Raw genomic sequence first — 15,709 nt, 5'->3', positions numbered from 1 at the left:
AATTCGCGTTGTTATTAACGCGATTGAGAACCCAGAACCGAGGCAGACTTTCGTTTCACCCTGCAAATATCTTACACTGAATATCTTCTACATTCGTGAAATTTTTCTGACACATTTACGTTTCCTACAAGTGCAATGAGATTCAATGAGAGTAACTTGATGCCAGCAAGAGACGCAAAGAACAGAATCTTGCCGCTAAAATAAAATTTATTGCAACCAGGTGTACTCATACGTTTGATTAAAAATAGCAATTCTCCTTTGACAGGGGACGATTGGGAAGAAATTGACACACGGTTTTAATAACAGATTCAACTCTATTCGCGTTATTTTCCTTTCATCGAGGATACATTAATATCCGATATCGAGTCCTGGCAATAGCATCGTGTTTAATATTAAAATAGACGACGGGACAAACGCGGCCGCTTTAAACAACATTATACGAGCAGAATGAATACGCGACCTTTCGTCGTGCGCTCGTTCGATAAAATGCACTGCGGTGTCGATAAAGTGGCCGCGAAATCGCGCAGCTATTTACAATAAAGTTTAATGAACCGACTCGACGACAATGACTATCGACGTGTTTTCAATTGCCAGGAGAAACGAAGCTGCACGGGCAAACGGCGTGACAGCTATTGGAAAACATTTCCAAGCTCGCGAAGAAACGCCGCGAGACTAATATCTATCGTCGCGTGGCTGCTCACATTCCTTTCCGTGTTCACGCTCCAATGAGAAAGAATTCAGCGAGGTTCACGAAATTCTAGAGGCGGATCGATGATGAAAGACAGAGAGCCGGCCAACGTCGATGCCGAGCATTAATATTTCATGAAGTTTGCCCGACTGAGACTTGCAACCTCCATACATTTGCAAATTCGAAAACAGGAAACCGTCTTTTATCTATGGCTTTGAATTCTCGAAACGGTAAATCGCAGTGAAGCGGACGATAGATCCGGGCAGCGAGAATTTGTACGGTTGACGAACGATCGAGAATGGAGCGAGCGTTTCTGAGAGATCTGAGAGATCTGAGACGTTGAAAAGTTACTCCGAGACTTGTCTTTAAAAGAAATTTAACCCTTTTACGAAGAAGCACACCGTGGGCTATGTATTTTTTACGAAAGACATTGTAGTCTGCTACGCATTTTGGTTTTCGTTTTGGTTTGTCGGTTTGATAATCAGTTCTTTTTTGTTCCAACGAAATCATCAGAATGTGAGGTGGAGAACGCATATGTGCGTTCATAGCCTAAATTCAATGGTTGTGCGAGGACGCATATACGCGTTCATGGCGCTCAAAGGGTAAAAGGTACAAAAATGCATACAATGCAGGTAATACGCATAATATGAGTGCGAAGAATCCAAAGTAGAGTACCCGTGAGCAAAATCTCTGTTTAAGACTAGAACTAGAAGCTATTTCTACAAAACCAGTGAAAATGACTGGTCTTTAAAAAATACACGATAATAGCATATTTTATGTAGTACATTTTTGCTATTATTAATCCATCTGGGTCCATGATCCCTAAAAGAGGATTGACACATTTATAAAATTGTGGAACCAGTCGCTTTGACTGCTGTGGCATTTCTAGCGCCAGCATCTAGCGATCCAGCGATCGATTCGGAATTTTCTTGATAACTGATATCGTCGTGTCGCGAAAAAAGGTAGAAGACACGGAGCAAATACGGGGAGGGCAGGCGGTTTGTTTGCGAATGCAGAAGTACGCCAGCGTGCAAGTATATTTCCAAAACTTGTTAAGCTCTCTGGCTTCCTGGAGAATCATTATTAAAAGGGCTGGATGCGCGCAAGCAGAAGCTTATTATTCGCTTCGGCGTTGAATAAAACATGGAGGAAACGGGAGCGCGTGTGACGAGCGATTTAAAATATTCAATTGAATGCACGCTAGAAGCGGCAAGCTCTTCCCCAGTGGAAGCTTCGTCGATTTTGATCCACGGCAAAGTAGTAAATTACACGTGCGACACGAAATTACCGGAAAAGGTAAGTGGTTTACAGGTATACTTTAGTCAATTTACAGTAACAGCACACGAATGTTAGCAAACTGTATAAATTAATGAGTGAACTAATGACCAGAAGCGATACATATCGTCTGCTTATAAAACCAATACGTAGCAGAATTTTATTATTGCAATCCAAGATGCAAGGGGCATTCACAACAGCGACACGCTATGGATATCGAAATTTCGTCGAAATCATCGTACAAAAGTAAATCAAAAGAGAGTCATTTTTTCTTAATATCAACTAATTATTTTTTAAACTGGTAGCGACGTCGCTTTCGAAAAAGCTTTCTTATTTGGTGTGTATTTTAAAGTCCGAGGATGAATGACTTTTGCGCGAACGTTTCGTCGAAAAATTTTGTCGATATTTGTTAATCTGTATGAGATTATTTTATTTCGTATCCATTAATTATTTAAAAGCAATTTTACCACGTGATAACGATAAATTAATAATAGAGAATGCACAGGATTTATTCGTCGGTACGTGGTTATCAGTTGTGACACTGTACATTAAATTGCAAAATGTGTGTGAAAAGTAAACAAGTGTCCGAGTATTCACGACTACTCGTCGTATCATTAGTTGCTTGTAATTTTCATAAAATTCAATCCATTTCACGAGCCTGTGGAAACGAGATGAAACGAATGAATCTCATTACCTCTTGAACCTTCCTCAGGACGATGATCTTGTGCCACTGATTATCGTCGAACCGGATTCGGACTGGCTTTATGTGCAGATCTAATCTTCCTTTAGCCAACGTCATGCCCACGGCTGCCCCTCCGTCTCTCAGAGATACGGTCAGATAATCATCTCCCTGTCCTGCAATGACACAAGCAAAGAAAAAAAGCTAGGTTACTTTGATGTGAATTAAACAGCAGGCTTGTGGTTACAGTCTCGTGGTTTCGTCAGCAGCCAGTGGAAACCGAAACGCGATTCAAATTGATCTGCTTTGAAATCGTAGCGAAAGTTGGCCCGAGTGAACTTAGGATAACACGCGGACCCAGCGAACACGAAGCTCGCGTGGCAAGAATTTGAGAATTCTTAGAATAAAACATATTTAATACGAAACAGTCCGGTGGATTAAAACGAGGGGAAATTCGCGTTTGAGGTGCAATCTCAAAGAAAAATTAATCCCAGTGAACTGGCTGTTTCCCTTTGAGGCCTCGTAATGTCGAAAGATCGGTTCATCGTAGACGCAAAATTGCCAGCTTAAGTCGTCCGTATTTATACTTATCTATAATAAGTATTAACTTATAACAAATAATTAGCCATGTCACTGCGCCACGCCAGAAAAATTACTGAAAATTCTCAACGCGAGAATTGATCGTAAATTTTAATAAAACAAAAAAGTCGTCATGTAGCAGCATTTTCAAAGTGAGTTTTCCAAACTGTAAACTGTACGTTCGTAAATTGGGCTGTGCAACGAAACGCGTTACTCGCGTTGTTCTACGTTTTCCGTGTACGATGGCTGTGCCATAGGCGAACTTCGATAAACCGCACGGCCAACAAACGATAATCGCGCAAACAGTAACATATTCCTATCTCTGATTTCTCGTTAATACGTAACTTCGTTAACCCTTGCGCGCGTAAAGAGCGAAGGTGCGCAACGAGATTATAATTCGCGTTAATCCGGCGTAAATGTAAGATACACAGGACCGGACGTGTATTTAATCCGGTCTGTAACCCAAGCATAATTATACGAAGCCGCAGACTCGCCTGCGCCCTTTACCCGGAAACAATAAAAATAAAGTGTCGTTCGCCGTGTCTTAATCCCTCGTGCGCGTAACGAGCTGGCCGATATACCGAGCATAATCCGCGGGCTTTTCAGTTCGTTCGCCATGATAATTATTAACGACCAACTCTCTCTGTCTTTCTGTCTCTTTTGCTCGTGTTTCTGGCCGAGTCAAACCGGAAACGAAAACCAGGCAAACTAATGGTAAGCGGATACAAGCGATTTATACACGTCGTTTCAAGTTCTAATCCGATACGAGCTCGATTACCGAGAGAAATTGTCGAGAGTTTGACGAGACTATATTTGCTCTTTTTTTGCCTTTCCTTTTTTCTTCTCGTCGTATTTTTATTTCGTCCGTTTTTCAGTCTATCGTTTGAAGCGCGGCTGGTGAAAACGGAGCGCTGCAAATGACGTTATTTCCGCTTGTTTTCCCGCGGTTAATACTGTTTTATTATTATCGCTGAGCAGATTTGTAACCGTGAAATGGACGAGTTTTATCAATTCGTTGCAGCTTTCTATCTCATATTGGTTTACTCCGTTTTCCTGCTATTTCCCTTCTCGTAACAATATCCTTTTTCAGACAATTTCTATTTGCCAATTTCTATTCTATTTCGTTACATTGTTTCGTTACGAAGTGAAGAATCAATTTTAAGGACACGCATTGCTGGGAGACCTGTTCCTAAACGTTCTGAGACAAAGTATCGTAGTGTATTTAAATAATCCTTGTGGTTGAAATAGTTTGATCGCGACGATAATTTTCCTTGAATTAAGAATATACGTTTTATTGCTATAATATTTAGTTATGGGATAATCTGTCGAAGGATACTTATGCAAAGACGTTTTTAGAAGGAGGAATTCTAATTTAAATAGAACGAAAATAAATGAGAAAATAATTCTGCTGAAATTTCAATCGAACAAATACAGTTGCCACGTAACGACTACGTTGAAACGTTTACAGAAAATATGCCACGCGAAAGCCAAACTGATCGATCGAAAAGTAAACGCTAATCATGCACACGCATACTATATCTTAGTAGAAATTGAGACATTTTCTGGCGAATATAGTCGATCGCGGAACGTTTCAAACCGCTTAAATACGAATGAGTTGCGTAACTAAACAGATTTCTAGAATTAGAGAATAGGCTCGATTTCGCCTTTGGGAATTACATTTCTGTCAATCGAATTGTACATTATACGTTTTTCAGATGTTCGTTGTACAGAGTTGTACGAAATTTCAGTTTAGAAATATCTTTGTTCGATAAGCATGCTCGTGTAAAATTCTACTCGAAAGAATTGGCACTTGCCAGAGGCGAATTGCATTAAAAGGATAATAAAACTTACGTTGGAATAAATGAAGATCGTAACAGGAACCTCAATTACACGAGACGCACTATGGAAATACGCGCGTTTCGCTCAATGGTTTAACTACGACTGACGTACTACGCTCGTCCCGAGGGACACTTCTAGGAATTCCTCTACGCAACAACGATAACCACGAGGGCCAATGGAAATTTTCACAAAAAACGATGATTTAAAAATTGTTAATTTTGCCCCTGATCATTTGATAATTAATAATGGTCGTTACTATTATTTATAAGAAATATTCTATGGATAACATTTTACTTTCTACGTTTATAGTTATATTTAACAATTATGCGATTGTGCAATTTGTGCAATTTCTTAGCGGCGAAAGAAATTATTGCGTGGATTGTAATTTTGAAATTTAGAGCCGCAAATGCGATAATTGAACGTTTTAAAGCTCGATGGGTATTCTTGTATTCTTGTGGGTTAGTCAGAATTGTTTGCATTGAGTTGTTTAATTTTGGAAAATTACCATTACCATCTTATGACAAAATCCGCAGTCACTTAGTTTCCAATGCAATACATTGTACAATTTTATTTAATTTTTGTCGTTGAACGTTTTAAATCTCGATGGATATTTTTGTACTTTTGTGGGTTAGTCAAAATTGTTTGCATTGAGTTGTTTAATTTTGGAAAATTACCATTACTATTTTATGGCAATCATTTAGTTACCAATCTAATAAATTGAAATAGAACATTCCAAAATTAAGCAAATCGAAGCAAACAATTGTGAATAACCCACAAAGGTGCAAAAATTACCATTAAATATTTAAAACGTTCAACAACAAATATGGAATAAAATTGTACAATATATTGGGTTAGAAATAGAATTTTCCAAAATCAAGCAACTCAAAGCAAACAATTGCCAAGCAAATACCATAAAATGGTAATGGCAAAATCCGCAGTCACTTAGTTTCCAATCCAATATATTGTACAATTTTATTTCATTTTTGTCGTTGAACGTTTTAAACCTTGATAGATATTTTTGTACCTTTATGGGTTATTCACAACTATTTGCTTCGAGTTGTTTAATTTTGGAAAATTACCATTACCATTACCATTACCATTTTATAGAAAAATCCGCAATCTTTTAGTTACCAACCCAATAAGTTGAAACAGAATATTCCAAAACTAAGCAACTCGAAGCAAACAATTGTGAATAACCCACAAGGGTACAAAAATAACCATTAAATATTTAAAACGTTCAACGACAAAAATGGAATAAAATTATAAATATATTGAGTTAGAAATAGAATTTTCCAAAATCAAGCAACTCAAAGCAAACAATTGCCAAGCAAATACCATAAAATGGTAATGGCAAAATCCGCAGTCACTTAGTTTCCAATCCAATATATTGTACAATTTTATTTCATTTTTGTCGTCTACGTAATTATGACCACCAATGTCCTTTATTTCAAATATATACAAACTAATTTAAACTCGTAAGTCCTATGAACTCGTCGTTAAGCCTCGTTCACAATGTTTTTCATAAATGTTAACAATGTAAATCTCTTGCGTTTTATTGTACAAATATCTATCGATGAAACGTTCCACGAAAGAACTGTCTATTTTAATTAACATGCAAATAAACATATTTTTATCATTGAAAATGTACAATTGTAAAATATCTTGTTTAACGTTGAAACATCTCAAATATTTACCTACACATACACGTACGTATATTTAACAAACTATTACAAAAATTGAAACGAGTAATAAAATCCGTGCATTGTAATAAAAAAAAGTACCAGATTAGGCTTGGAAATGCGCACGTTACACGATTGCTAACGAAACAAATGCAGGTTTATGACAATCTGCAATTCAAGACTACCAGCTGTGATCCGTAAGCTGTAAATTTCCTTTCAATCCACGGCGATGTGTTTTAAATAAAAGCAACTCAAAAATTTACGTACTTGAACTCGTGGAATTAAATAAAAATAGATATGTCGATGTGACTTGTTATTATTTGGCTGGAAATTTTTATGCAAATTTTATGGAAGTGTGTCAACTATATTTTAAATAGAGATTCGTAGAATCTTCCATATTCTAAATATCATAACAAATATTTTACTTCGCGCGTATTTAATATCAGGTCGTCCGGAAAGTTTCTTTCGTTTTAGAAGGAAACAATGGACGCGCAATATTTTCCATTTTATATTATTTTATCCATTTTATTCTGTCAAAATAAAGATCACAAAGTGTCATAAAAGAGATTAGATTTCATGTTTGTATAAAGATTCATCGTTGTAATAGACGTGTCTGTAAAAGAAAGACACTAATATTTAAATTTTCCATAAATGGAATAAACACCTGTGCTGTCTCGTTGTGATTTTTACCTGTCCAAGTGACACGAGAGATATTTTTTAAGATATAGCCGTCTCATACAATGCAGACTGTTGCAATATGCTGCATTAGAACGTATCTATCGTTAAATCAGAATTATTGTCGAAAACAGTAACACGCAATGTCCAATTTGGAAAACGAATTCTTCAATAATTCGATTGTAAGATATATCGATATAATAATATTACGACTAAATCAATATTCGTCACACGCCGCTACGTATTTATTCGAACAATTAATATTCGTTATTTGCGTCACAGAATGGCAGGGCGCGTAGATATCAGCGCAATAATTAAAGTACAAACACGTTATTCAACCTACTAAACATTTATCAAACTAAATTAGATATTTCCGTAGGAAAATCAGCTGAGTATTTTTAATGGAAAATAGTCGCAACACTGTCATACTAATTTTGTACAGCACGGTAATAAAGTGTCGTATCGTTATTTATTCATTTATTTGCATATCTAATTTATTAATTTTGATTTACGAATTCTCGCGTACAAACAACTATAAGCAAATGGGAGAATACTTTGAGCGAATGTTAATTAGCGAAACATTGATGGTCCTACGCTATAATACGTAGAATAATTGAAAAGCTCGGAAACGACAATTAAATGGTAACGCAGACCGAGTGCAGTAAAGCAGATTTGCGTCGTAATAATTTAGAATAATATTTTCATTCTGTTCTAATCGTTTCTACATTAATTAATTTAATTTGAAGCAACGAAGGCTTACGAATGTAAACCAACAGCGGCTGGAAACATTCGCGTCGTTTTTGACACCTGCCAGAAATTCGAATTGCGATATTTTCACGTAAACTTGCCATTTTCCTACAGTCGATTTATTTGTTTATTGCTTGGTCACCACGTCGTCTTACAGAGGAAGAAAAAAAAATCATTTGTTACGGTTTATGACACACATCCTCGGAGTGCCATTTTTACCAAACGTAGCGCGGCCATTTCTGAAAGTCTCCTGCCGCCGAGGTATTTGCATTTAAACCGTGACCGCACGCTAATTATTCCGGAGTTAAGGCGTGTAAAAAATGCAGGCTGCACCGTAGACTTAATTGCAGCCGGCCATTTGCATACGCCTAACTGCATCACGCGTGCATCGTAGTCTCTAGCTGTGCCAAGGTAAAACAAGCCTTCCGTTCGCGGCCCAGAGGAGCCAAGATGCTCGGCAACGAGCGAGATAACGAGTTACCCTGATGTCTCGCAGCAATTTCGAAACTGGCAAGCGTCGAAGCTGAGAAACGATAGCCGCGATTATATCGCGTTGGCAGCTAAGTGATTGCGGATTTTGTCATCAGATGGTAATGGCAAAACCCGCAATCACTTAGTTGCCAATCCAATAAATTGAAACAGAATGTTCCAAAATTAAACAACTTGAAGTAAACAATTGTGAATAACCCATAAAGGTACAAAAATATCTACTAAGGTTTAAAACGTTCAATGACAAAAATTAAATAAAATGGTACAATATATTGGGTTGGCAATTAAGTGACTGCGGGTTTTGTCATAAGATGGTAATGGCAAAACCCGCAGTCACTTAGTTGCCAAGCCAATAAATTGAAACAGAATGTTCCAAAGTTGAACAACTCAAAGTAAACAATTGTGAATAACCCATAAAGGTACAAAAATATCTACTAAGGTTTAAAACGTTCAATGACAAAAATTAAATAAAATTGTACAATATATTGGGTTGGCAACCAAGTGACTGCGGATTTTGTCATAAGATGGTAATGGCAAAACCCGCAATCACTTAGTTGCCAATCCAATAAATTGAAACAGAATATTCCAAAATTAAACAACTTGAAGTAAACAATTGTGAATAACCCATAAAGGTACAAAAATATCTACTAAGGTTTAAAACGTTCACTGACAAAAATTAAATAAAATGGTACAATATATTGGGTTGGTAACTATGTGATTGCGGGTTTTGTCATAAGATGGTAATGGCAAAATCCGCAACCACTTAGTTGCCAACATTTCTTTGCTTCTCTTACGCGCCTGTATTTCTCTGATATATTTCTCAGTATTTTTATTTATTATTTGTATTTTTGCTTATATGTAACTCGTTGCCAACACGATAGTACGCGCGTTTATGAAAATTTTACCCCGAGCTGATAATATCGAGATGAACCAGTTAGCCACGCAGCTATCCAAAACTTGAATAAATATGAAAAAAAAAAAAAAATGAAAAATAATAAATTACCATTTACCATGGAAACTGGAAATTTGAGTAAAAAATAATATGAATGAAATTTAGTATTATGTTTGCCTTGTATTCCGGTAAACTTGTTGTATATTTTATTAAAAAAAAAAAAAAACAATATATACAAAATAAAAACTCGCGTGCAGTTCGTGCGTATTACGTTAGCTCATCGTTCGCGCTATTATAATTTCGGAAACAATTTTTTAATCGCAAATTTACGAGATAATACACGAGCCAGGTAAGATAAGAGATACTTTACGCATTTCGTCGGTTTGTTATATTTTATTACAGTTCGAAATTCCACGAGGTTTGCCTCGTTCTCTCGCGTAAATCTGTTGTCGTGCAATTGAGTTTCTCCGTGGACGTAACTCTGCGCAGTGTGCACATTCTGCGAAATACTTTGTTCCGGGTAATGGAGTTGTATATAGTTGCAAAAAGATGATATCGCTGTAAAGTTGGACATGCAACTGAACGCCGTAGCTTAGTATAATAACGTAGTTTGATTCTAAATTAGAAGACCAGATAAATCTGCTACAATGAACGCAACAATTAAGGATTATGTGATATATTTATGCACACGGTAATTGCCGATAGTTTCTGATATTTTGCGATAGCATTGTTATACATTTCGGATATCCCGAGGCGTTTAAAAATCAAATAAGCGTACGATGTTTTATAATTCAGGCAAAAATCTGTGTTAAATCATTTTCTATTCGCGTAAATCGATCGATTCAAACAAATAGAATTGGATATTGAGCGTTGACTTTCGCCAATCGTCCTACCATTTTTCCAAATAATTATCAACTATACGCTTTTTTATTTTTCTTTCTTTCCTTACAAATATCGTGTTATCTATGAAAATAATAAATTGAGTTATCGTAGTTAGTTGATGGAACTGACGATTAAAGATAAACAGTTGATAGAGTTGCAAATGTTGGCAAATCGAATAAATATTAAATAAAAGGGAAGATATATGGCAGGAAATAAACAAACGGAAATGGGAATTCCATTTAATTTTACTTGCGAAAACCATCCTTCATGCGTTTATTCTTCGCAACTCTCCTTTAATACAATTAGTTCTTCGTGGAACTTCATATCGAAGTCCAAAGTGGTTGAAACTTTTAACTTGATTATTTGTTCCTTTCGTGTATATTACATTCAAGCACTACGAACTTAGTATTGTGCATAAAATTTGCCTAGCAATGGCGTAAACTTTATTACACTTAGTAGCACGAATTGTTAAAAATCTTTGAATTAAAATTATACAGGGTGGTTGGTAACTGGTGGTACAAGCGGAAAGGGGGTGATTCTACGCGAAAAAAGAAGTGGAAAATATAGAATAACAGTTTTTCGTTCGAGGCTTTGTTTTCGAGAAAATCGACTTTGAATTTTCGCTCGGTACGCGTGCACTTTATCGCGTCTGGTTATAACGGATCTCACTGTAGATCGTTGTCTCGATGGATATTATCGCCATTTAATTTTTGTAATAATAAACTTTATGATTACTTCATATTATTTCATTACGTATTCCTAATTTTCCGTTACGGCAAAAACAAACTTAAACTGCGATAATATCCATCGAGACAACGATCTACAGTGAGATCCGTTACAACGAGACGTGGTAAAGTGCACGCGTACCGAGCGAAAATTCAAAGTAGATTTTCTCGAAAACAAAACCTCGAACGAAAAATTTTTATTCTATATTTTCGACTTCTTTTTTCGCGTAGAACCACCCCCTAATCCGCTTGTACCACCAGTTACCAACCACCCTGTATATTTCAGAGAGTAATTAAAATAAGAAAATTTTATATTCAGAATTTTCAAGCTTTTCCCACTACTAGAAATATTCATAAATACGCCCGTAACATAGTATAAATATTCAGAAATATGTATTGAAAATAGCAAAAATGTTTATACTGTAAATATCGAGTTGGCAACTAAGTGATTGCGGATTTTGCCATTACCATCTTATGACAAGATCCGCAGTCACTTAGTTGCCAGTCCAATAGAAATAGGCTGTTACGTTGAAGCGTTGAAATGCGAAACAATGTCAAAAAAAACGTGTTGTCGCTGTATTGTAAAGACACAGAGAACGAGACTGAAATGGCAGAAGTGTAGAGAGCGGTAAATTCATTGGCAAATGCTTATCGGCGGGAATTTGAAAATAAGATGAGATAACGGAAGAGAAATCATCGATGTCGGTATGAAACATTAACAGCTAATAAAAATAGAAATTTGTTAATTACCGGCTGGGCAGGAAGCGCGATTGCGTCCATTGGCTGTTTGAACAAAAAAGCTTTTATAAATATAAATTTATGAAACACCTTGTGTTTTATGAGACGTGAATGAAGATGGAGCTAAACATGGAGAACTGCATTCCGAACGGCGTATGAAAATGAAAAAGAATCGCCTTACAATAGCACGATATTTCTTTCGAATAAACCAAATCGGCCGTTGAATATTTCTCCACTCTGTGTCTTGCCATTTCGCTTTATCTCGTTGCAGAACGTAACGCTGTCATGTTCTTAGGACAAAATGTTTATACAGCGGGCTGAAATTAAATTGTATACTACATAGCTATGTTTGCCACTTGCAGAATTGGAAATTATTGTCGGTGAGAAAGTTGCATGCACGTACATTCGGTGTACAATGCTCGTATGTGTGCCATTCGCGTAACTACGCCAGCTATGAAAAACGATATCCGAAAGAAGATTTCGCGAGAAACATAGTTTCGTAATTTGTAGAAATTTTATAAGTTTGATATTATAATCTTTCGGGAATCCTAATTTTCTCATATAAATTCCTAGGCTTTGATAAATTTCTAATAATAATATTTTGCATAATCTTGCCAACTTTTCCAAGCCTAAGGTACGTTGATCTATGTGAGAAACCTCGACGTATAAAGCCCAACACAAACATCTTAACACCCACACGTTCTGCCTCGTTGCACATCCTTGTGCAAAGCAAGCCCGTTTTGCCGCATCTCAAAAATAAATCAACCCTTCCATCAGCCTGGCCTTTAAGCCCGAAAAACACACTCTCCGGCCGTAGGAAGTAAAAGCGATAAAAGTGGCGCTTTAAAACCTTCCTGCACTCTCGTTATGATAATCGTGGCGCGCGCTAAATTAGTCACCCGTTTCACGGGATAACGCGCACGATATCCCTGGCGAGGGCAGATTAACGCGCGAGATATTCAGCAGAAGTAGAATTGGCCGATAAGTATCGCGACCAGCGAAACGTAGTATCTGGTGCAGCTGCATCGTAGGTGAAATCAGGGCGAAAGAGAGAAGGAGGAGGCTGCGGCATCGTGAACTCGAAATCTATACGCTAGCGTTCGCGCGAGTACGTTCCGCAATGCTGTAACACGCGCGTCTACAGGTCGTTGGGCGTAACGCGGTCAGCCGGGCACGCGGGGCTCGGCTGTGCGCGCCAAAATAAGTAGAAAATGGAAAATAACATTTTATTGTTCGGGAACCTCGTTTCCCAGAGAATCGAGTTTCCACGTTCTTGTCAAGTACACTCGAACCTGCTTGATTTCGCATAGCGAGAGTCAGTTGCGAGTATATACGCGCCTCAAAGCCATGGGATTTATTCAAAAACTCTTACACCTGTGGTTGTGTAAATTGAAAAATGAACAAGCGTAAAGTGCGTACGCGAGGCGTACGTATTACACGTGTGAGAGGTATGCAGATTACGATAGAAATAGGCTTGTTATATACAGGGTGTTTGACAATATAGGTGTCAGAAAATTTAAGGGCTGATTCTTGAAGCCAAAATAGAACGAAAATCAAGAATACAAAAATCGCGTTTTCGGCTTTGTTCTTTAGTTATTGGCGATTAAACAGCGACGAAAATACGCCTGCACGCGAGCAGACCTCCTTACACGAGCGAAAGGAGGTCGGCCTAAGCAGCGGGGCGCACAGTGATCCTCAAACCGAACACATGGGCGCCAGGCTACCTCGTGCGAGTCACAGAGAAGAAGACCACGAAATTTAGAAACGCAAACGACCGCGTGCCACGTATTGCGAAAGAAATGGTAGATTGAACATTAAACCTGCTTACTCGTGCAACCGTACACGTGTGTAAGGCAATGTCAGGCGAACTTTATTTTTGTAAAGGGTATACTCACTTTTGACTCTCGCTGTACGTAACGCTGTACGCGTGTAGGTATACACACATGTACGCAAGTATATGCAGATGTATTCATTGCACACACGGCGCGTGTTCTACTTTGCTACGTCGCATCTCTGTCGTCCCTCTCCGCAGTACTGGCCCCAGGTCGCTTATTTGTTCCCCAGATAAGCTGTAGCGGCGGTCAGCCGCTTAAATTATGCACATTTTTGCCGGTGCACAAGACCACGCTACCGAGACGAGTTTTCTGTTGCCGATCTTTATGACTGAACATCGCGCTACGAGCGAGATCTACGTCCTCCCGTTTCTGCCTGTTACGTCATTGAATCACGATCATTAAACTGTGGATTTTCGTGTATTTGTACAGAAAACGAGAAAGCCGAATGCAGGAAGGTTATGGTAGGTGAAATACCCAAAGTAAATTGGTCTATTTCGCTTTGATTTCTTTGATCGCGTTCGCATGGAAATGTAAAATCGCTGGCGATCGACAGGCAAGAAAACGATCGTTTGAAATTCTCTAGGTGGAAATGCAACTTGCTAGTTCCGTCGTTTTAATCGTTGCATCGCACGATATTATATCTCGATGTACATCGTTGCAAACGTTAGAAACAAAATCTTCTGATGGAGCGTACGATCGGCGAAAGTTCGACGTATCAATCAAACGTACGAGAAAATAATAGGAAGCGAATGAAAAACGAACGCGGGCCAAGTATAGCCGTCACTCACGCGTTTGCCCGTTCTATCTTAAAAACCTCGGTCCGCTAACACGATATATTTCTGTAATTGCAGCCATCCATCACACAGCGACCGCAAAAATACCAATCTCGCCCTTCGAGCAACGAAAAAAAAAAAAGAAAAACAAGAAAATGGAAAAAAAGGAGATCCCCCGCTCGTAATACCACACAATGTATCGTTGAATCCTCGAAAGCAGCTACTCCAAAGCTCGATAATCGAGGGCTGTATCGACGCAGCAAACCGCCGTGAAAGTGGCAGCGCACCGGTTCCACCCTAATTGCAATTATCGTCATCTCTGTTTCTTCCAATTCTCCGATGCTCACGGGATTGTGATTATCCGCTTCTATTTACAGTGTGCACACCGAGTAACGAGGAACGGAAGATCACGTGTGAGATATTACATTCGCCATACTCGGATCCAGCCTTCTGCAACGAAATCCGAGCGGCACAGAGGCCGATACGTTATCAGAAAGGAGGATTCCCCTGGGACCGACGTCAATAAGAAAGCCGCCAACTACGCTTCTCTAATTATCGGCAGCGGGATATTAGCTGCAGCATCTACGTGACACTGGCTCTGCGTCTGACTGCAGCGAATCCTGTGTTTCGCGAAGGCAAGACAAAGAGAACAGCTAATCGGGTTCCACCAGGTTCCTGGAAATGTCGCTGACTGTAACTGACCGTGGTAAAGTGATTGCGGGTTTTGTCATTACCACCTTATGACAATATCCGCAACCACTTAGTTGCCAACTCAATAGATTTAACGAGTCATTTAGAAAAATATTGTTAATTATATGCAATCGGAGAATTCTGTTATGGAAAATTAGGAAAAGTAAATCATTTTGTCTGCAGGATTTTATATAATCAATATTACTCCCATGTTAACGTGAATATTTATCTTACATAATTAATTTCCATAGAGTTCCGGAGTTTGAAATGGAAATAATTGTTTTAAAGTAGCGTCATAAAGTAGAAGATAACAATTAACATAAGCTGAAATATTTTGTTCAACAACAGTGTGCGATATTATAATTACAAATACGGTTACATACTCGGTTTCTACAATTTCCATCGCATGAATAAATACGTATAATACGATCACACAAAAACTGAATTCAACTGCTAGAGCTACATCGGGTTTGTCAAGAGGAAATTATGTGTCTATTATGATAAATAATATATTAATTATTTAT

The 15,709-nt window shown here is 38.0% G+C and overlaps 2 protein-coding genes across 2 annotated transcripts in view; one reads left to right on the top strand and one right to left on the bottom strand.

Annotated features, from left to right (window-relative positions):
* Positions 1-15,338, top strand: part of LOC143303912 (uncharacterized) — a 28,251-nt gene extending 12,913 nt beyond the window's left edge. Inside the window, exon 3 of the mRNA XM_076626095.1 lies at positions 14,873-15,338. Coding sequence (XP_076482210.1) covers positions 14,873-15,085 — 213 coding nt within the window. The 3' untranslated portion in view covers positions 15,086-15,338. The remainder of the gene's footprint in view (positions 1-14,872) is intronic.
* The window catches only part of Nrx-1 (neurexin 1), a 600,022-nt gene that overhangs the window by 296,620 nt on the left and 287,693 nt on the right, over positions 1-15,709 (bottom strand). Inside the window, exons 6-7 of the mRNA XM_033349833.2 lie at positions 11,900-11,932; positions 2,658-2,818 (exon numbers count right to left, since the gene is read on the bottom strand). Of these exons, the coding sequence (XP_033205724.2) occupies positions 2,658-2,818; positions 11,900-11,932 (194 nt within the window). The remainder of the gene's footprint in view (positions 1-2,657; positions 2,819-11,899; positions 11,933-15,709) is intronic.

This window comes from Bombus vancouverensis, chromosome 17 (genome assembly GCF_051014615.1).
Source record: "Bombus vancouverensis nearcticus chromosome 17, iyBomVanc1_principal, whole genome shotgun sequence".
Taxonomy (NCBI): domain Eukaryota; kingdom Metazoa; phylum Arthropoda; class Insecta; order Hymenoptera; family Apidae; genus Bombus; species Bombus vancouverensis.
This window is presented reverse-complemented; position numbering and strand designations above follow the sequence as displayed.